The 22,136-nt window shown below is 42.6% G+C and overlaps 1 protein-coding gene across 1 annotated transcript in view; it reads left to right on the forward strand.

Moving 5' to 3' along the window:
• The first annotated feature begins 2,723 nt into the window (after positions 1-2,723).
• SASH1 (SAM and SH3 domain containing 1) overlaps positions 2,724-22,136 on the forward strand; it is a 312,995-nt gene continuing 293,582 nt past the window's right edge. The window contains exon 1 of the mRNA XM_049654504.1: positions 2,724-2,904. Within this exon, the coding sequence (XP_049510461.1) occupies positions 2,893-2,904 (12 nt within the window). The 5' untranslated portion in view covers positions 2,724-2,892. The remainder of the gene's footprint in view (positions 2,905-22,136) is intronic.

Genomic DNA, 22,136 nt, shown 5'->3' on the forward strand with positions numbered 1-22,136 from the left:
AGTCGGTGAAGTGTCCGACTTCGGCTGAAGTCATGATCTTACGGTTCGTGGGTTCTAGCCCCGTGTCAGGCTCTGTGCTGGCGGCTCGGAGCCCAGAGCCTGCTTGGGATTCCGTGTCTCCCTCTCTGTCTCTGCCCCTCCCCTGCTGGTACTCTGTCTCTCAAAAATAAATAAACGTTAAAAAAAATTCTTGTTAAATAATAGTAATAAGACACAGCCATTTTCCATCATGCTTTTAATTACAAATGTAAAATATAGTTTTATTTGTGTCTTTAAGAGTGAGCCCTTTTTCTGCTGAGCATGGAATATCGAACACTTAATTAATGGGCATAATTCTATTTCCACTGTGGAGACGGGACAAATCATAGCAGCTCTCACCCCAAAAGCAGAAACCCTTTGGGCAGTCTGTCTCCACTAATGCATATATTGATATACATGCATATTTCCCATTAATACTAATAGACCCTAATGCGACTGTATAAATCACCTGAATTCTGATGCAGTGTGAATGCGATGTTGGATGATTCAAGAGGAACTCACAAAATACATTTGTCTGGGAGCTATTTCTTAATATGCCTTTATCATGTAGCCGGATTCCTCCCCTGTGACTGAAATATTAATCAAAGGCTGTTTCTGCCACTTCCCATCTTGTGCAGCCCCCTCTTGTCATCAGAAGAGATGAAGTAGACTGTGCACCTCTACTCAGGTGTAGTTTAAGATTCTATTGGAAGCAATAAGAAGGGAATAGACAGAAAAGAGAAATTAAGAGAGATTTTCCTTTTCGTGGTGAGCACCGCATGGGGCCCGGGCTGAGTTAAGCGTATACATGTGCTTGAATCCTGGAACAAGTGCCAGATCACCTAGGCTAAGTATGAGGAATTTACACACCTTTATTCCCCACTTTGTCCTTACCCACTGGAAGCTATATCGAGCATTTTACCTCCAGGGTTCCAGAGCACTCTTTATACCTCCACTGTCAGTGTGCTCTCTGGAGAAATGCATTCTATTACCTCCCACAACAGTGAGAGAAAATTCCAGCCAGCCGGCCTCACTCTTCTGCTCTCACCTAACTTCAAGCTTCCTCTCTTCCCGGATCTTCCTCCTCTCCTATGTGGATTCTCGGCACAGCGATTGCTCACAAAGACTTTTGTTTTACCCTATCATAGGCAAAAAAGAAAAAGTGTACCCTTAAGAATCAGACAGAAAGAAAAATATCAATTGTAAGTAAAAACGTACATAGCCCTTATTTATTGCTAGACCACGTAATCTTGGGATTATGACAAATAAGCACCAAAAAGGATTTGGGGCTGTATGTCAAAATAACATTCCATCCAGCCCTGCAGCTTTTCACAGTTAGGCAAAACCCTGGGTGTTTCCATGAGTGTTTCCCAGGGCATAACAACGCCAAGAGCGCCCCTTTTGCAGGTAAAGATGCCGAGGCCAATCAAAAATGTTGCAAAATAGCACCAGTGATTTGTATGTTAATATGTTCAAAATCATTTCGATTCATCTCTATTCCAAGAGAGTGGAAGAATAATTAAATACAGAGCTGCTCGAATAGGTTTTTAAATTTACAGTGTCTTAATTTCCAAAGCCCTCGATGAATCTTAGAGTCTACTGAAACATTTCAGAATTGCTTTGGTCATTACAATCTGCCTGAACCCAAGGGAACACTAGGATTTAGCTAAGCTTTAATAATAGTTGGAGATTAGAGGAAACGGTATGGAGTTATAGTAGATCTTCAAATCTTGCTTGAAATTGGGACATCTTTTTAAAAATGCGACCCTTCTAATACTAGTTAGTAAGAGGTATTACTCTGTAAAGTTAAAAGTTCCATTTTTAAAAGAAAACACGAATATGGAATGAAAAAGCTCGGGCAGCGTAACTCTGTTATCTACCTTGGAAGGAAATATGGTTCTTTGGACCATAAAACTCTGGCTCATCTTCATCCTAATGGCCTCTTATCAAATTATGAATATCAGATTTAGGAGGAACCAAAGATGTGCCACCTCCAACAAAAACACCTGAATTCATTCATTCATTCATTCATTCATTCATTCAATAGCTTGTTACATGCTTGCTGTGGGCCAGACCCTGTGCTAGGAATAAACACAAAAAGAAGACATATTCTTGCTCTTCAAGGGTTTCCTGGGCTGGGAAGAGAAAACCAGTGGAGAGGCAATGAAGGAAGGGACTGGAAATGTATTGGGACATTTATTTAGGTTAGAGTCCTTGTCCAGTAGGTAATATCATCCCCCATGTTACAGCTTGAAGCCCAGAGAGTTTAAGTAACTGACCCAAGGTCCCACAGCATGTGAATGAATTAGAAATCAAACTCTCATATGTCTGATCATGCTCTTTGCACCGCACCCATGCTAAACTGTGTGATCCCCGCGGCCACACGGTATCATGCAGGTGGCCTTCGACAGCTGCCACCTGCTGCTGACTGGCACGGTGCCACTGGAAGTGTTGCTCTGGGTTGTGATGTTGGTACTGGAGCCCACATTCCTTCTCCGAGGGCACTCTGGAATGGGGAAGAGAATCTAGGAGTGCTGTCCTCAGGAGGATTTGCAACGTCATTCATTCTCAAGCAGTCTGGAAGCAGCTCTCAGGCATACCTGAATGAAACTGAGGAATGTCCCCTCTCGTCTTCAGGGGAAGAGTGTTCTGCTGACCAGTGAACAAACCAACGTCACTAGGAGTCATTTGATAGCTCCTCGAGAATTTATTAGACAGGCAGCAGACAGCCCTTGGAGTACTGGAGCTGTGGCAAGAGAGACTGCCTCGGAAATTGGGAGAGTTTAAGACAAAGCCAAGAGAAGAGAAAAATCTTCTTCACCCAGAGCATTGGTAGGAGAGGGGAGCCACCGTGTTATTCAGGACGCAGTTCAAATGAGTGTGAAGGTAAGAGAGATGCACGGGTAGCTCGTTCGGCCATGGGCCCAACACTGATGTCAAAGGACTATAAATATAAGGACAAGCCAAGGTAAGAGAGATACACTGGGTAGTTCGTTCGGCCATGGGCCCAACACTGATGTCAAAGGAGTATAAATGTGAGGACAAGCCATGAGAGGCATAAGAATTAGGACCTTGGGAAACTAGAGAAAGATTCAAGCAACAGTTGTGAGAAGACAGGTATACAACTGCTTATTCTTGATCGCGAAGTCCAAGTGCTCTGACCACTGAAAATTTGGGGTGGCGGACCTGCCTTGGATTGACGTAAGACTGTAATCTTGATTCATCCCTCTTACTGTGAATATTCATCGTTTTGCTGTAGAAATATCCATATATTTAGCCATGGATGATGTTGGTGGCGTTAAGTGATATCGAAGATAGAAATATATTACATTTCTAAGAAAACCAAAGGCTGAATTCCAAAACACACCTGTTCCCAGGGGTTACAGGTAGGTGACTGTGCGTCACGCCCCCCCATCCACGGGATCTCATTTAATCCTCCCAAAAGTGTTGAGAGACAAGGTCTTATTTCCCTCCACTTTGTAGATGAAAAAAGTGGACAGGAAGCCATTCGTGGGACCAACTCCAACCAGTAGAGAGTGACAGATTAAGGACTGACCCCCGAGCATCTCAAAACAGTCCCTATACTCAAACCTGTGCCATGCATCATTCTAATGGGGACTCGGACACTGCCAGCTTCTCCTGGTAAAACCTGCATCTGACCCCAATACCTCCCACAGCTGTCTTGGTTTTCATAACAAGCAACAGCTGGGCTAGAGCCTCCAGTAAGCACAAGGCTCTAGAAAGTGTTGAGTTAGAGTGAAACAGGACTCCTTTTAAAATTCTGACTTCTCTCAGCCGCATACAGGCCTCTAGGATGGTCTTGACCCTTGAAGGGGACTCAGACTCCTTTGAGAATCTGATTAAAGCTCTGAACCTTCTCTGTAGGATACTACACATACAAATTATTTGTTCTGTTTCAGGGGAGCCTATTTGTGAAATCCAGGTCAAGAATCTCTTTGCTCGGCTTTTAGGGGATTGGTAAATTGTCCATAGCAAAACTCAGAGCAAAGTTCAACTTTAAAGCGTGAAGATCATTTCAATTAATATAATTCAGTGATTCAGTCAAGACGTAATTGCTATTGAAGCCCAGAATTCCCTGACCAAAGGGTGTGTGTGTGTGTGTGTGTGTGTGTGTGTGTTGGAGTATTGGGAAGAAAGACTGGGCATTCTTTTGGCTTCTCAAGAAAATTACCCATACAGGTATTATTAAATCTTGACAGTTCTGTTGACCTCTCGGCTCTTATAAACATTGAAATGGTCAATCCTGAAAGCAGGGATTGCATTAGAAGTCATTTTCAATTCCAGGGTCTTGTAAGTATCTTCTGTCTATATTTTCTTGGAGACTGTCATTCTCCTAGGCAGCCTCCTTTCTACCGTCTGCAATACGAAAACTTGCAAACCATTGTCAAGGTCCAACTATAAAGATTCTCCAGCTGGCATCATAACCGTATTGTTCATCTTCCCCCTTGCGCTTTTGATTGACTGGGGTTCCAAGCCATTATTTCCTAAAACTAAATGTTTCCTAATCTTTTATATCTCTGGTTTGATAGTTATGATAAGCCTCCTCCCAAGGGTATAAAACTGGAGCTGATGAATAGAAGCGTGCTCGTCATTAGCCAGTACACAAAACAACGCGCCTTCTCGGAAATTCAGAAACACAATAATGGCAGATTTCGTGTTTTACATGATTACCTTTATGACAGTTCTGTCACTCCACACCGAGCGCAATGTATCCGGGTGGGTTTTTGTCTGACGAGAGTATCCATGGCTCATGACGCTGGGTTGAGCTGTATTTCTGATGTGTGCGTTTGGTAGCAGCTAGAAACTGGCGGTGCATGCATTTTGATGTGAAGTCAAAAAAAGGCCTGTTCAGAGGAGTAAAATGCTCGTACGCCCCTCGTTTCCCACGTGTTGATCCGGGATTAAATGATAAATACAGCGTAGCAAACAATGGGCAAGTTCTTGGACTCCGAAGTTCGTCCAACCTGGGTTTGGGTGTTGAATCCATCACTTACCAACCGAATGACTCTTGACAAGTTACTTCATTTCTCTAGGCCTCGTTCTCTGTAACATGGAATTAAAAATAGTATTTCCCAATAGAGTTGTTTTAAGGATTAATTGAGATGATGCAAGTAAAGCCCTCAGCAGAAAGTAGCATCTTCTCTTAGGATAACAATCGTGTCCCATCTCCGTTCTCCCACAAGGACCCTCTCAGGTGTCATTTGGCCTTAAATACAACTGAGTCTCCAGATGCACCAAGGTGTATATTTATTTGGTATTTCTCCTAGCTCTGTGATACCAGAAAAGGAGGACGTGGAGGAGAAGAGGGGAGGTGAAGCTCCTACTACCAGAGTGCTTTGCATGAGAGGGAGATTGCAAGCCTCCGTGACAAACAGCTTTTTGGCAAACGTTAACAGGAGCTCAGTGTGTTTCTGCTGAACTGAGCGGGACAGGCAAGACAAAGAGAAAGACCGGACCCTCTCCACCTGCTTCCTCCCTGGCACCTCGTTCACCGCTCAGCTGTGGCCCTGTGAGGTTGTCACAGGTGAACGGCTCAGATTTGTTCCAGACCAAAAGAGTCTAGGGAGGCAGGCGGGTCTGTCTCTGACTCCCCTGGGTCCCCGGGGGCCCAGGGACGCCAGGTTCATCTGAGACCAGCATGGGGATCACCCGTCACCTGTCTCTGCAGAATTGGACCAAAGACCCAGAGGAGTCCTGCCAGTACTGGGACAGGCTCTCGGTGGCAAAGGCTGCTGGCCCTGCTGGATTTTTTTCTATCTGCCTTTGAATAGCTTTGAGCCTAAGACCACCTGTCTTATTCCATCTGAAATCCAGTAAATATCTGGAAGAAAACAGCCCCATTTGGAAATCAGCAGTGTGTGGATCTCAGTTTCTTGGAAGTTAATACAATTTCAAAATGTGTGTCATAACAAGGCAGAGGTTCTAGAAGAGGAAACATTTATAAGACTCGGACTGTTTAAATGATGGTAAATAGGCCTTCCGTAAAGTGGTTTGGCAATAGCTAATGCGGCGCGTTTCTTATGGTCTTGTGCCCCCTGGAGGGGCGCGAGGCTGTCTTTAGGACATCTACAGAGATTTTGGCAGCCCGCCTTTCCTCATGGCTCGTCATGAGGAAACTTATAATAGGTTAAAACATTTGAAAAGGAGATTCTCCGTAATAAGAAGCCCTGCATGGGAGATCATAGAAAGCAACATTTTAATGATTTAACATTTTACTGATGACGAATTGTGGTGTCATTTCATTGGATCCCCAGGTATAAGGTTCCAGTGTAAAATCCGTTAGAATCACCTAGTAGGGAGAGCATGCCTGGACTTTTCCACAATACTAAGATTTGGGGATTTAAGGCGCCAAACTAGAAGAAATACCTAATTCAAAAACAAACACAGAGGCACCTGGGCGGCTCAGTTAAGCATCTGACTCTTGGTTTCAGCTCAGGTCGCCATCTCACTGTTTGCGGGTTCAAGTCCTGCGTTGGGCTCTGTGCTGATAGCGTGGAGTCTGCTTGGGATCCCCTCTCTCTCCCTCTCTCTGCATCTCTCCTGCTCGCTCCCTCTCTCTCTCAAAATACATAAATAAACAAGTAAAAAACAAAAACAAAACAACTTTTCCTATAGCAGAACTATAACCAGCAATACATTCTAATAAGCAGCCAGGACAGTAATTTTCTGGAACATGGGTAACGTGAAGAAATTTTGCAGCATTATTTTCCCACGTCTACTTTTACCCCTTTTTAGCTTGTTTCTTTTTCCTACTACTTTTATTTTCTAAAGAAAGGTGCCCAGATTTCTTGTTTACTTGGCCTTCTGGGCTGCCTCATGTTTGTGCAAATTAGGCTTTTAATATTTATTCATTTTAGAATATTTTTGTTATTATAAGACTTGTGGCCAGAAGAAAAGAAAACATGAAGTGTATTGAATTACTTACAGTGCAGTTGATATTGTTATTGTAATATCATGAACAAAAAAAACCATAAAACAACGGGCTGGAGTCAGGACACGTGGGCTTCAACCCGTGCATCCCCAGGAAGCCTGTTGGCATCCTGGGGACATTTATGTGAGGTGACCACTCGGGTCCGTCCACTTTGAAGGGTCCGGGGCACTGCCCAGCAGGGCACAGGGAAACAGGGTGGGACACCAGCACTCGAGTCAGCCCCGCTCAGGAACGTATGTCCTCTCTGACCTCATTGGATCTGATATTCCTCATCTCTACCAGGAAAAGAGTGATGGGGCGCCTGGGTGGCTCGGTAGGTTGAGCGTCTGACTTCGGCTCAGGTCATGATCTCACAGTTCGTGGGTTCAAGCCCCCCCTCAGGGTCTGCGCTGACAGCTCAGAGCCTGGAAACTGCTTCAGGTTCTGTCTGTCTGTCTCTCTCTCTCTCTCTCTCTGCCCCTCCCCCGATTGTGCATGCTTGCTCTCTCTCTCTTTCTCAAAAATAAATAAGGAAACATTTAAAAAAAAAAAAAGAAAATAGTACTAACATCCCCCAAAACATGGTGAGAGAATTAGGCTGGTTTGTTCAACGAAATCTTGGGCTGTAAAGTGCTTACCCCTGGTGCCTAAAACAGAGTGTGCACTGATTATTATGCACCATCCAGGCCCACTTAGCTCCAAACAGCACCAAACAGAGAGACTCTGGGGCCAGACTGCTCTGCCACTTACTGGCTGGGCCACCTTGGGCAAGTTACTTCGTCTCTCTGTGCCTCGGCTTCCTCATCTATAACTCAGTGATAACATTAATAGCAACCAGCCCCATAGGAATATTGTTCAGATTTTTTAAATTCAAGCCAGAAACGATACCACTACTTGGGCACGAACCTAGTGCTCGCTGTGTGTAGGTCACTGAACTTAACATGCTTTATGGGCCTTATCCCTTTTTTTAATGTTTATTTATATTTGAGAGAGACAGAGAGAGAGAGTGTGTGTGTGTGCCAGTGGGGGAGGGGCAGAGAGAGACAGAGACTGAATCGGAAGCTGGCTCCAGGCTCTGAGCTGTCAGAACAGAGCCCGACGTGACACGGGGCTGGAACTCACGAGCTGTGAGATCGTGACCTGAGCCACCCAGGCGCCCCACCTTATCACTTTTAACCCTATGGTTGCCCATGAGGTGCTATTCCATTCTTCTCCCCATTTTACAGACGAGAGACTGAGAGCTTTGCCTGCGTTCACACAGTCAGCAGGCAAAGGAGGCAGGGCTCAAACACAGGTCACCCTGATACAGAGTGTGCTTCAGCCCTACATCTGTGCCCGGCCTCTGTCCCCCCCCTCCCCACCCCAGGGAATGGCGTGTGCGGGTCCTAAACACTAAGCCGCTTTCAGGGCGGGTCCAGGCAATAACATTAGGGGAGGCGACCCCCCCATCAAAGCACTGGAAGCTCAGGAAGCTGGGTCCCCAGGCTGACTAGCTTCATTTGCTCCCTCATTTGCAAACCAGATTCTGGGTTGAGTGTAGCTGCACCGTTAAGAGGGCACTGCGTGCCTACTCTGCTTAAAAGTCAAGCACTTTGTAGAACATCTGCTTGAAATTGTGTGCCACTGATTGAAATGGAAAACAAACTCAGCTGCCAAGCAACAGTGGAAAGAGGACAGGAGAAAAGAACTAGTGACAAACAACTAGTTAGCACATCCCGACACATGGTTATGATAAGAGCCCAGTGGAAACAATAACCTACCAAGTAAAATTACTGGGGTCTTTGCCACAAGCTGTTTTCTATTCCGATACGTAAACTACAAAACTGTTACGGTTCTGTCCGATGGTACAAATCTATAGACCTGGTTTTCTTTCATGGGAAATGCTTTTTTTGTTTTTTTTTAACGTTTATTTATTTTTGAGTTAGAGAGAGACACAGCATGAACGGGGGAGGGGCAGAGAGAGAGGGAGACACAGAATCGGAAGCAGGCTCCAGGCTCTGAGCCGTCAGCCCAGAGCCTGACGCGGGGCTCGAACTCGCGGACCGCGAGATCGTGACCTGAGCTGAAGTCGGACACTTAATCGACTGAGCCACCCAGGCGCCCCTCATGGGAAATGCTTTTAATTTGTTAAGTCTATCACGACACTGTGCCCCAGCGCGTCTGACTGAACAAGCTCCCTGGCCTTTGTCCCCACCCCTCCAAGTGGCGGGAGGAGGGACAGCTTCCCCCCCTCTCCCAGCACCCCTGTCAGGACAGAAGAGGCTCATGCTCGCAGGACTTTGGAAGAAGTTCCGGTCCGGATTTTCTAGGTCAACACAGTTGGCAAGAGGCAGAGTCAGGATTCAAACCCAAGCAGTTTGGAGGCCACCTCGCCCTGTCAGCTCTTCTGTTCTTGAAGGTCATCATCTAATCTGATCCGACCACGACTTGGGTGCCTGCCTCAGGATGGACTTCTTTATCCTTTCCCAAAAGTATCCTACATTTTTAGAATCTCTAAAATATTCCCCTCCCCTCCCAAGGTGAACATAACTTAGAGCTCACTGTTAATGTTGCACTTCTGGGCTCAGCCAGACCGTGGATGGGGGTGGTGAGCTAGAGAGAGAGGCTCACTTGAAAAGACCTTGGAGCAGGGGGTGCTCAGGTTGATAGGAGCCGTGAGAAGTCAGTGATGGCCTCGATTACAGGAATGGTGTTGAAAGCAAACCCACAACACCTCCCTTGACTTCTCAGAAGGAGAGCAGCCTTCCTTAACAGTCTTAGTCAGCTTGAGCTGCTATAACAAAAATACCATAGAATGGGTGGCTTCAACAGCAAGCATTTATTTTCACAGTTCTGGAGGCTGGGAAGTCCAAGATCAAGACTGTAGCACATCCTGGCATACAGACTATCGTCTCCTTATATCCTCCCATAGCTAGCTCTTTCCTCTTCTTAGAAGGACACCAATCCCACTGTGGGGGGCCCCACCGTCCGAAGGTCCCATCTCCAAATACCATCGCATTAGGACTGCCGCATATGAATTTGGAGGGGACACTAACATCCAGTCCACAGCCCGAGGAACAAAACAGCAGCCATATTTTCTCTTGCAAAACCATCTTTGACCCAGTTCTTCCATTTCCTTCAGCCCCTACATCTAATTGGTTGTCTCTTCTTCTTCTTAGAAATTACATGAACTCCTTCCCCCTCTGCTTTCAGTTGTTATTACTTCTAGCCCCAAACTTCAAAGTCCAGTAATTCTGCTGATCTCAGTCTCTCCCGCATTCTCATCCGCCCTGCACACAAGTATCTGATCATTTCTTCCTGTGCTAAAGAGTTTGATTCCCCATTGCCTGTATGATCAAAGGTCTTTATCCCCAGACTCTTGTCCATCTAGGATCTGATCTTCACTCACTGTATGAATTATCTGCTCCAAACAAACTAGTCATTCTCTATTCCCTCAATATGCCTCATGGTTCCCACAGTTACCCCTTCAACCAGAAGTGCCCTTAGATCCAAGTGACAATGGCCTTTCCTCCAGCTTCATGCTCTAGGGGACCCTACTCTGGCCTTACCCTGCTCTGGCTTTACCCTTCCTCCTGAAAAACTGGCAGGACCAAGGGGATGTGCTCACCCCAAACCCAAATCCTGCTGTCTAGTCCATAGTCGGGATACCTGAGACTCAGAATTCCCTGCTCCAATGGCCCAGTGACAGTTTCCATGGCCTGTCTGCATGGGGACCAGGGTTGGGGATAAGTGGACTGAGTTTAGACTTGCAGGTCAGAGTGTTTACATGTGTGCTTATGAGGAACCTGGGGAATAAAGAGAGGGGGCACGCCTCATGCCGGGGGCCAAGGGCTGGCTCTCCCATACCACTGCCAAATTGTAGAAGCTGGTGATTATAAAATATGTTTGTCAAGGTAAAAGGATTGAGCATGTTTTATTTAACAGTTTGTTAGCTTGATTTATAACTTTAGAATAGATAGAACACATTTTATTTAACAGTCTATTAGTTTGACTTATGACTTTAAAATATTAAGACATGAGGTAGTAGATTTCATTTGTATTTCTGTACCAGGATTCAGAAATGTTAGGGACTCCCATTCCCTCTACTTCAATTTCTACTGGTCAAAAATTTACAGTCTTTTAAGTTACAGGTCAATTCTCACATTTACCATAAAGTCTTTGCTGACTACCCTGGCTGAAATGTATTTTTCCCATTGCTTCCTTCATTCACAAAACAGTTTCAGTGACTTGTTAGGCACTAGGCACTACGTTTGGGACGAAAAATATAGGTATGAGTAACAGTCCCCTTTCCCCCACAGAGTTTACTTACTACAAAAGAGTCACAGAGGTAAACCATGCACAGTTTATCGGCACCTTCTATCAGCATTACGTCCAACTGTGTTTCAAATATGGCGCTTCCCGCAATCTTCCTAAAATCCCAATTCAAGGCTCCATGACTTTGAATCTAGACTATGCCACTGCTCTTGACCTGCTTATGATCCTACCAGCTGTCCTAAGAACCTTCTTCCCTGATTAAAACCCTCCAATGCCTTTCTGCTGCAATTAAAATAAAATCCAAACCCCTATCTGGCCCCCAATGGCGTCTCCTACATCTTTCCCTTTCGTCCTTTACTCGAGTGACTTCTGAAGCCTTCCTCGCTTCTTTCCATCTCTCAAACATCTTGTTCCAGTCTCAGGGAACTTTCAATTTGCTGTTCCCTGTACCGGAGACTTCTCCCTCTAGATCTTTAGAAAGCCTCTTTTTTTTGGCATCGCTTATCTGTTCATGTTACCTTCCTGGAGAGACTTGCCCCAACTTCCCTAATGGAAGCACCTCCAAGTCCCTTACCATACCATTATTCTATGTTATTTGCCTTAATTTGTTTATGCTTACTGTCTGTTTCTCCATCTAGAATTAGATTCCATGAGAACAAAGACTCTTTCGCCCATAACTGTCTCCCTGGTGCACACAACACCGTCTGGCATGTAGTTGGCACTCTGTAAATTTTTGTTAAATGAATAAATGATTGAAAGAAAGCGTGATACATACAGGGTGCCATAGAAGTCACGGGAAGAAACTAATTTTACCTGGGGCATGGTTTCGACTGCAGTTTAGCCTTGGGAAAGTGGGATGGTGGGTAATGCGGGGGCACGGACAGGGGTGACAATGCATTCGGTCATGCTAATGACTTTAAACTTTAATCTGAAATCCAGCAGGAGCCATTGAAGTGTTTGAGCAGAAGCGTATGATCAGATCTGCATCTTAGAAATGACTTGGGGCAGGCGGGGAAGGGACTAGAGAAGGCAAAGCTGAAGGTAGTGATTTAACCTGAGGTAAAGCTAACTGTATAGAAAAAGGAAGTGGATTCCCATGGGGAAAGTAAGTAGAGCTTTAGGCAGCAAATCTACGCATGAGGCTCCCCCCAGGTGTAGTGGGGGTGAAAAATAGGGTCAAGAGGACAGCTGTTTGGGGGAATGAAGGAGGTGGAGATGTTTCTGGTGGCTGCTGGGTTTCCATTAGATACAACCTTTCTCAACCTGGATTCCTAGAGACAATCAAGCTCTAATATCCAGAGGCATCTGTTGTATATAGTGAATTAACTTCCCTCCTGAGCATCTGGAATGGTCCTAGATATGGGCCACTGGTGGAAGAATTGAGAAAACAGTCACTCGAGTCATTTCCTGTGTAGTGTAAGTCAGATGAGGATTCCTGTTGACAGTTGAGTAGATGGTGATATCTTTGGGGAATACAGAGGCAGAAGCATATTTGGGGGAAAGATAATGAGTTCAGTTATCATCATACTGAGTTTGAGGAAAGGAATGAGTGGTGAACTGTGAAAAAGAAAGAGAAATCCACATATAGGGGTTAGCTGACACCAAGAGAATAAAAGTGCTTGCCCAGGAAAAGGATAAGCAAAGGAAAGAGGGCAGAACCCCGGGAAGCTTCGTTATTTAAGGCTTACTTTAAATCTGCAGGTTACGGGGAGCCTGGGTGGTTCAGTCAGTTGAGCATCTGACTTTGGCTCAAGTCATGATCTTGCAGTTTGCCAGTTCGAGCCTCATATCGGGCTTTGTGCTGACAGCTCAGAGCCTGGAGCCCACTGTGGATTCTGTGTCTCCTTCTCCCTCTGCCCCTCCCAACTCTCTCTCTCTCTCTCTCTCTCTCTCTCAAAAAATGAGTAAACATTAAAAAAAATTAAAGCTGCAAATTAAAGAGTTGGCTAAATCAAAGGATCCCAGGAGGAAGACCTAGAAGAAGACAGAAACTTGTAGACAAACAGTACAGAATGGTGCGTGGTGTTAGGGAAGTCAAAGGAGTTTCAAGAAGAAAGAGATGGTCAAATAGTGGCAACCATAACAAAGGTGAAATAGGAAATGTATGGAAACATACATGTGGGTTTGGCAGTACAGAGTTCACTTCATCTAATGCTGAGAAATCACCCCAGGAAGTTACTTCTCATTGTGAAGTCACTTGTGCTTATTTTTATTATTATTATTAATTATTTATTACTATCATTACTACTAGCAGTAGTCGTGATCATAGTAGTTTCAATGGTTGGATGAGGAAAGCAAGATTGAATTACCCTAATGATGTTAGAAGTGATTTTTCAAAGTCTCTGAAGGTATCATTAAAAGATAGATTATGATGGATCCTTCGCTCATCAGAGCTACAGCAATCCATTCGGTGAGCTAGCTTCTTCAAAGTGGCCAATAGATCCTACATCCAATAAATGATTTCTGTGTAGTTCACCATTAAAACAAAATCCATCTTTTTTTTTTTCCCCAGTGATGTGAATTTAATTTATTCTCATTTATTAAAGCTACTTTCTGGGACTTGAAAATGCTTTCTAAATGTTCATTCCACTTTCACATTCACAATCCATTTCATTCAACACGCCTTACTGCAGATTGAATTGCTAGCTAAATTCGAAAGAGATCAATAAACAGCAGCAAAACTACAGGAGGTCATTTAATTTTCTTTTCTTTCTTTTTTTTTTTTTTTTTTATTAACAGACCCAATAAATCTGAGCCTATTTTCTTCAAATACATCAGCTGGAAATAAAAAATTGCTTTGGGGCAATGTATGAGGTTAAATCTAAAAATAAAATTTTACTTTCATTGGCGGCTACATTAACATGACAAAGCTTCAACAGAGCTTGCTTAGTGCTGAATTGATGTCCCCCATTTACACAAATATCTTGTGTATAGGGGCAAGGACTAAGCGACTAGATTTGAAACAGAAGACAGTCACACTGAAAATGCAGTCAATAGGAAGAAGCTCTCTGTGTTTAAAGGTTTTCGGCCCTGTTAAAATTCTGATTTTTTTGGCAAAAATTTTACAGGATTGTTTCGTTGTTGAAAATTACCCGGGACCCCTAAAATTCACCAAGCCTGCTGAAGGCAGGAGGAGGGAAATTTTACCCCCCAGGACTGGTTTTACGTGAGTTCATCTAGATAGACATGGGGTGATTTTGCTTTGGCTGCAACCGGGAACACCATTTTCCCTTTGGTGAGCTGCAAGGGGCTGTGAGCAGTGATTAATTGGCTAATTAGAATTTCAAAGGGCAGTGATAACAGTGGTGTACGGAAGAAAGGGACCGGAGAAGTTCAAGTGCATCAAAGCACTTTGCAGTGTTCCTCTCTCCAAGTCAGCCTTTCCCTCCCCTTCCCCCTGCTACCCTACCCCCATCCCCTCTGCCCTCTGGCTCTAAACCCACCTCTCCTCTCATTCTCACTCACCCTCCTTACCTTTGGTTTTTCTTTCTTTATCTACTTTTTCAGGCTCTTTTTTTATAGCTTTCTTCACCACCCACAAAACCAAACTGAAAAATATGAGTCCTTTCCTTTATAAAGTTGTATTTTCCAGTGGAGCTTTTTTTTTCCTTACCCCCCAACCTTTAGTTGTTCTTATTTGTGTGGGGCACCTAGATTTTGTTTTACCTCCTCTGCATCCATGGGCCACAATATTAAATGGATTCTCAGGCTTCTGGGACCCTTAAGGAGCTTAGGAATAGTGAATTTGGTGGATAAATCAACAATTCGGGTATTTCCCCAGAAACTACTTCACCATTTTTCCTTCATGCCCAAGTTAAGAACCAAGAATCAGGCAAGTGAATCAAACTCTTCCTTAATTGGAGAATGTGCCAGCACCGAGCCCACCCTGTGGGATTTGTCTCACTTCGTTACTTAGAAAGGAAGGGCACTGGAAAGCAAAATGGGCCCCCATCCTCAGAAAGAGACACCAAGAGCATTCAAACTCAGTGCGCTTCAACTCGCTTTGGATGGCAGTGAGGCTGAGATCTGGAACCAAGTGGCACTAAACAAGCCTTTTTTTTTCAGTATCGTTGACCTACAACGTTACATTAGTTTCAAGTGCACAACATAGTGATTCCATAAGTTTAGCCATTGCGCTACGCTCACCCCAAGTGCAGCTCCCATCTGTCACCAGATGACGCTATTACGATTCCATTGACTATATTCCCTCTGCTGTACCTTTGATTCCCATGACTTATTCGTTCCATAACTGGAAGCCTGCATCACCCACACCTCTACACCTCTTCACCCATTTTGCCTTTCCTCTCTGGGGGCCATCAGTTTGTTCTCTGTGTTTATGGGTCCGTTTCTGCCTTTTGTGTGCTTATTCATTTGTGTTTTAGATTCCACATATAAGTGAAATCATGCGGTATTTGTCTTTGTCTGGCTTATGTCACTTAGCATAATACCCTATAGGTCCATCCACGTTGTTGCAAAAGGCAAGATCTCGTTCTTTTTTATGGCTGGGTAATATTCCTTTGCGTGTATATACCACTTCTTCTTTACCCATTCATCTATTGATGGACATCTAAGTTGCTTCCCTATCTTGGTTATTGTAAATAACGCTGCAATCAACAGAGGGATAAACACGTATCTTTTCAGATTCGTGCTTTTTTTTCTTTTCCTGTGGGTAAATGTGGTATTTCTGTTTTTTGAAGAACCTCCGTACAATTTTCCACAGTGGTGGCACCAATTTACATTCCCACCAAAGAGCGCACAAGGGTCCCTTTTTCTTCACATCCTTGCCAACCCTTGTTGTTTCTTACGTTTTTATTTTAGCCACTCTTACAGGTGTGAGGTTTGATTTACCCTGATGATTAGTGATGTTGAGCATCTTTTCTTGTGTCCGTTGGCTATCTGTATATCTTGTTTGGAAAAATATCTCTTCAGTTCCTCTGCCCACTTTTTCATTGGATTATTTGGGTTTGTTTTTTTTTTGGCGTTGAGTTGTATAAACTCTTTATGTATTTTGGGCATTAACCCTCTATCACATGTGTAATTTGTAAATCTCTTCTCCTATTCAGTAGGCTGCCGTATTTGTTTTATTGGTTTCCTTTGCTATGCAAAAGCTGACTTCTTGAAAGATTCACAACTGGTTTATCAAGTTAAAACCCATACCATTATAATTATGACTACCTACATGGTAATACATTTTCCCCCACATAGGAAAGGAAGCAAAAAGAATATAAAATCGGGGAGGGAGGCAAACCGTAAGAGACTCTTAAATACAGAGAACAAACTGAGGATTGCTGGAGGGGTTGTGGGTGGGGGGATGGGCTCAGTGGGCAAGGGGCATTAAGGAGGACACTTGTTGGGATGAGCACTGGATGTTGTATTTAAGCGATGAATCACTAGATTCCGTTCCTGAAATCATTATTTCACTATATGTTAACTAACTGGGATTTAAATCAAAGAAATAGTAAAAAATAAATAAATAAATAAAAATAAATTAGTTAATTGAATGTAATTAAAAATAAATAAATAAAAGCAAAGACCAAGAGAACCAGGCAGACTGAATTTGAATGCCAGTTTTGCTACTGACTAAATGGGGGCATAACAGTGATCCCCTTGGGACTGTTATTAGGACTACACAAATTAATATTTATAAAGCTCTTAGAATAGTGCTTTCAATGTCAAAGTGCTGTGTTAATAAAAATTTCGCATTTCTGATTATGCTGGAGAAGGGCCTCTCTTTGTCTGAAAAGATGCAGTTCTGTTCGTTGTTGCTCATAAGCAAAAACTGAGTTCAAACAAAGGGGCTTCAGCTGACAAGGGGCAGAAGTGACCATATAATGGAGACCATAAGAATCCATCAATTATTGGTCTTTAAACTATTTTGCTTCCCTGCCTCCTAAAAAAATGTTTGCTCATGTAACTCACACCGTTTAAATTTGATATCTGAAATTGTATTATAACTTTAAGTAAATTTATTTTTGTTATTAGGAGGTAGAAAACATGAAATGAGATAAGATGAGAATTGACTGTAATTGTAAAAAACATCTCATGATTTGATTTGAAAAAATAGACTTTACCTGCCTTATTAAATCAAGCATTACAAATCTGAAAAAAAATTACATAAAATGTTGATGTGTGGATTTATCAAATATACCACCAAAATTTTTGGTAGACCCACAAAAACATTCCAGTTGCATTTGAAAAGATCGGCTTCAATAACCTATGCTGCTTTGGCTGTTTTAAACTGAGAGCATCCATCCCTACGTGACCTAAAATATTACTTTACCGGCACTAAGACTTCACAAAATTGTGTATAAGACAGGGAAAGTTAATAAGCCTTATGTGTTTAAGTTGCCTTAAAAAATCAGTAAAAGAGCCTTCTTCAAACCATTGTTTCTCTCTATTTCTTTGTTTAGCTCTCCACAAAATGTTTACAGGCCTGGGCAATATACCGTAGTAAGATTTGGGACAAGTGATGGATACGTTTTTATTCTTTCTAAACTCATAGGAACAGTTTTTACTAAAATCTTTTCTAAACACATAGGAACCAAGCCCTCTCAAGTAAATCATCTTCAGAAAAAAAATATATCTGGAAGTTGAGGATACAGAAACTGATTCCTTTCAAAAAGTTGGGTTCGTGTAGGGGCGCCTGGGTGGTTCAGTCTGTTAAGCGTCCAACTCTTGATTTCAGCTCAGGTCAGATCTCACAGTTTAGTGGGTTCGAGCCTGTAGTGGGCTCTGCGCACCGACCTTGTGGAGCCTGCTTGGGATTCTCCCTCTCTCTCTGCCCCTCCCTGACTCGCGTTTTCTCTGACTCTCTCACAATAAATAAGTAAATAAACTTGAAAAGGTTGAGCATGGGTAGGAGATTGACCAGCTTCTCTCTTCCTCTGGGGAGTTGGAGGGAAGGAGGGATGCTCTTTATTCCCCAAGGACTACTGAGGGTTGGTGGTTAGGGGAAGCAAGCAGGAAGAAATATCAAGGTTACATGCTACATGTTAGTATGATAGAAGAACAAACCAGAAGATGAGCAGAGCAAGAGGTGCTGTTGGTTCTGGGTGGAGACAAGACCTATGATTGTTTTGAGCATGAACAGGTTATTTTCAGTGCAATTTCATCTACCCACCCCATGCCTCACTCACCACTTAAAATTTGTTCCGAGTCTCAATACACCAAGATGACTGGTAGAGTTACACTGACAGAAGTGACTTTATGAAGGCTATATATTTAGATTTTTCACAAATACAGTTTCTTACCATTTGTCCTTTAGATATAAAGGTTGAATTGCTAAATAACAACCCAATGAGGTGGTTACTGCCTTTCCGGTCTTTCTCAAATAAAGAAATAAAGAAATAAATAACAGATCTTTATAAATATTCAGAAGCTTTGGCTATATCAAAGTGACCAGTAGAACACTGCAAATGAGAAGCAGAAAATATTTGCAAGACAATTGGCATTTCATTTTTAGAGAAAGCTATTTTCTGGCAGTAATAGTTTAGCATTTTTGCTTTCATTTTATTTAAAAGTAGACCCAATGGAGAAACTGTAGTTGAGAAGAAAAGGCAGTATGAAAAGGAACCCTGTCCCCCCCACCCCCCTCTTAATGTATGCTTGTGGGAGAGCTCTCTGGGAGAACAAACAGGCAATTGATAGCAATGACTGTTCTCTGTTTGTTCCCGTGATAAAAGGAGACTGGGCTCAACATCAGATTTTTATTTTGTATTAAGGAACTTAAAGGAAAATTGGCTTATTTGATGTCTTATTAGGTCTTAAGCAGTTAACAGGTTTATAAGCATCTATTTTATTGTAGTGTAACCAGGAGATAGTGAATTGATTTCTTTAATTGTAGTAAATTCAGATATTTATTCTCAACCCTGAAATTTTCTAATTCTACAGTTGCTTTTGCCTGAGGTAAAAATAAATGTGACAATCACAAATGGAGTGAGGAGGTAATTTATGCCTACATATACATTTAATCAATCAGTCAGAATGCTCATTACATATGTGCATTTATATCTACTTTTATCTGTTAAAATGCTTTAGGCTGCTGGTAACAGAAAAAACATATCTCACATTGCAAGAAGATGCAAAATGGTGGTGCCTCCAGGGCTGGATGCTTCCATGGCTCCACTGTGTCTTCAAAAGTATAGCTTCTTTCTTTCATTCTTTCTTTCTTTCTTTCTTTCTTTCTTTCTTTCTTTTTCTTTCTTTCTTTTTCTCTTTCTCTTTCTTTTTCTTTTTTCCTTTTTCTTTCTCTTTCTTTTTCTTTCTTTCTCTTTCTTTCTTTCTTCTTTCATGCCTTCTTGGGCATGTTGGCTGTATACCCACACTGGCTTTTTTACGGTTGCAAAATGATTGTCACAGGTACAGGTGTTTCATCCAGGACAAAACCTGATGTCCAGTGGTAGAGAAGACTATCTCTTCTTCCCATGTCTTTGTTTTTTTTTAAGAGCCAGGAAACCTTCCTCAGAAGTCTTGTGTCAGACCTCAAGTCTCATTAGCAAGGATTGGGTCATATGCCTCTGCCTGAAACAGTCACAACCAAAGAGGGTAAGACTACTCTGATGGGTTTAAGAGAGTTCAGATTAACTTCTAAATTCCTGGGAGGAATGTAAACCCAGCAAAATTTTGGATTAGTGGGCAGGGAAGTTTGGAGTGGGGGTGGTCTGAGGTGGCAGCTTGCTGTTGAGGAAGAAATAGTACTGAACATATATTGCCAAATGTATAAATCAATTGAAGTCTGAATTATTAGTTTGGAAATGTTCATTGTAGTCCTAGGCATCCTAGCGTTTAAAGTGAAAAAACTAAGGGCACCTGGGTGGCTCGGTCACTTGAGCGTCCGATTGCAGTTCAGGTCATGATCTCACGGTTCGCGAGTTCAAGCCCCACGTCAGGCTCTGCACTGACAGCTCAGAGCCTAGAGCCTGCTTCCAATTCTGTGTCTCCCTCTATCTCTGCCCCTCCCCCACTCACATTCAGTCTCTCTGTCTCTCTCTCTCTCTCTCTCTCTCTCTCTCTCAAAAATGAATAAACATTTTTCGAAATCTTTAAAATGAAAAACCTATAATCCAGACACTATTTTGTTTTATTTTCTTAATAACTGTCAGGAAAATTTTATGGACAAAGTTGTTTTGGGTCTCTTATTTCCATTCCAATGTGAGTTCCTTGAGCGTGGAGATTGTATTCGTCTTGTTCACGGATATATCTCCGACATCGAGAGCAGTGTAATCAGCACATGGTAGGCACTCGGGAAATATTTGTTGAACAAAATGATGAATGTTACCAGGAAGATACTGTAATCCCTATCCAGTCACAGTGTTGGAAATCACGGTTTAGAAGTTATAGGTTTTAATACTGCGAATCAAAAATGTAAAGCCCTCCATCCTTTTTCGTACGTGTGGCTCAGTTCCACCCGCCGAAATGGGAGAATAGCATGAGAGTTATTGTCCACCTTTCCATTGATGTGCTTCTGTGACAATGGTGCATAGAGAAGAGGTTTTGTTGGGCTACACTCCAGCAGAATCTAGGGATGGAAGAACACAACCAGAGCAACACACCTCTAAGCACTAGAGCAACATAAAAAGGCAGAGCAGTTACCCAAGCATTGGACCAAGACTGGCAGAAATAAAACAGAAGAAGGACAAGTGCAAGAAACATCACATTCCAAGCTAGTACGGACTGGTTTGAAAACTATAAGATGATTCACTCTCTAAACGTACAAATCTTGATGCACCTGCAAATCATGTCATGAATCATTGAAGATTGGGGAAAGGTACCTACTCTAGCAGAGTTTTTGATATGTACTATATCAATTTCCTTTAGAATTATAAACATAAATCTAGGGGTGCCTGGGTGGCTCAGTGGATTGCGCATCAACTTTTGATTTTGGCTCAGGTCATGATCTCACCGTTCATGAGTTTGAGCCCCATATTGGGCTCTGTGCTGACAGCATGGAGCTTGCTTGAGATTCTCTTCCCTCTCTCTCTTCCCCTTCCCCGCTTGCTCACTCTCCCTCTTCCAAAATAAATAAATAAGCTTAAAAAAAGAATTATATGTGCAATTCTAAATATATATAACCCCTGAATGTGTGAGATTTAATAGTATTTTAATAGCATTGGATATTCCTTTTGTTATTTATAAAGCTTATTAAGCATTCTTAAATTCTAAGAGGTAAAGTATCAAAGAAATCACACAATTCCTCCTTTTAAGTCTCTTATGGTCTACAACAGATGCTGAGACACATACATGAACAATTGTAATTCAAGGTAGTATCAGATTATTGCAAGAGTAGTACAAATAAATAGATAGATGGAGAGGGAGATTCTAGCTGAGGTGATCAGTCAGTGGTCCATGAAAGAACTGGCATTAAATCTGAGCTTGTCAGATGGATTATGAGTGGCAGGTAGAAGGACACTGCCAAAGACATTCTAGCCCCTGGACGAACTCAGAGTATAGGTAAGTAGAGCCATTAACCAAGTCAGTCTTTAAGTGAGTGTTTGTTGTTCCACCAGTCTTTGATTTGGGCTCTCTCCTATTCAATGTTATTATCAACATCTTGGAGAAAGACCTCTAAGTCTTTAATAATAAACTTATAAGTCTTTAATAATCAGTGTGCTTTTTCAGATTTATCTGTGATACAAAGCAGATAAAAATAGAGACTAGATGATAGAGAAAAAAATCTAAGAAAATCTATTTATTTATTTATGTATTTGTTTGTTTGTTTACATCCAAATTAGCATGTAATGCAATAATGATTTCAGGAGTCGATTCCTTAATGTTCCTTACCCATCTAGCCCATCCTCCCTCCCACAACCCCTCCAGCACCCCCCTGTTTGTTACCTATATTGAAGAGTCTCATGTCTTGTCCCCCTCCCTGTTTTTATATTATTTTTGCTTCCCTTCCCTTATGTTCATCTGTTTCGTATCTTAAATTCCTCAT

This window comes from Panthera uncia (assembly GCF_023721935.1).
Source record: "Panthera uncia isolate 11264 chromosome B2 unlocalized genomic scaffold, Puncia_PCG_1.0 HiC_scaffold_24, whole genome shotgun sequence".
Classification (NCBI taxonomy): domain Eukaryota; kingdom Metazoa; phylum Chordata; class Mammalia; order Carnivora; family Felidae; genus Panthera; species Panthera uncia.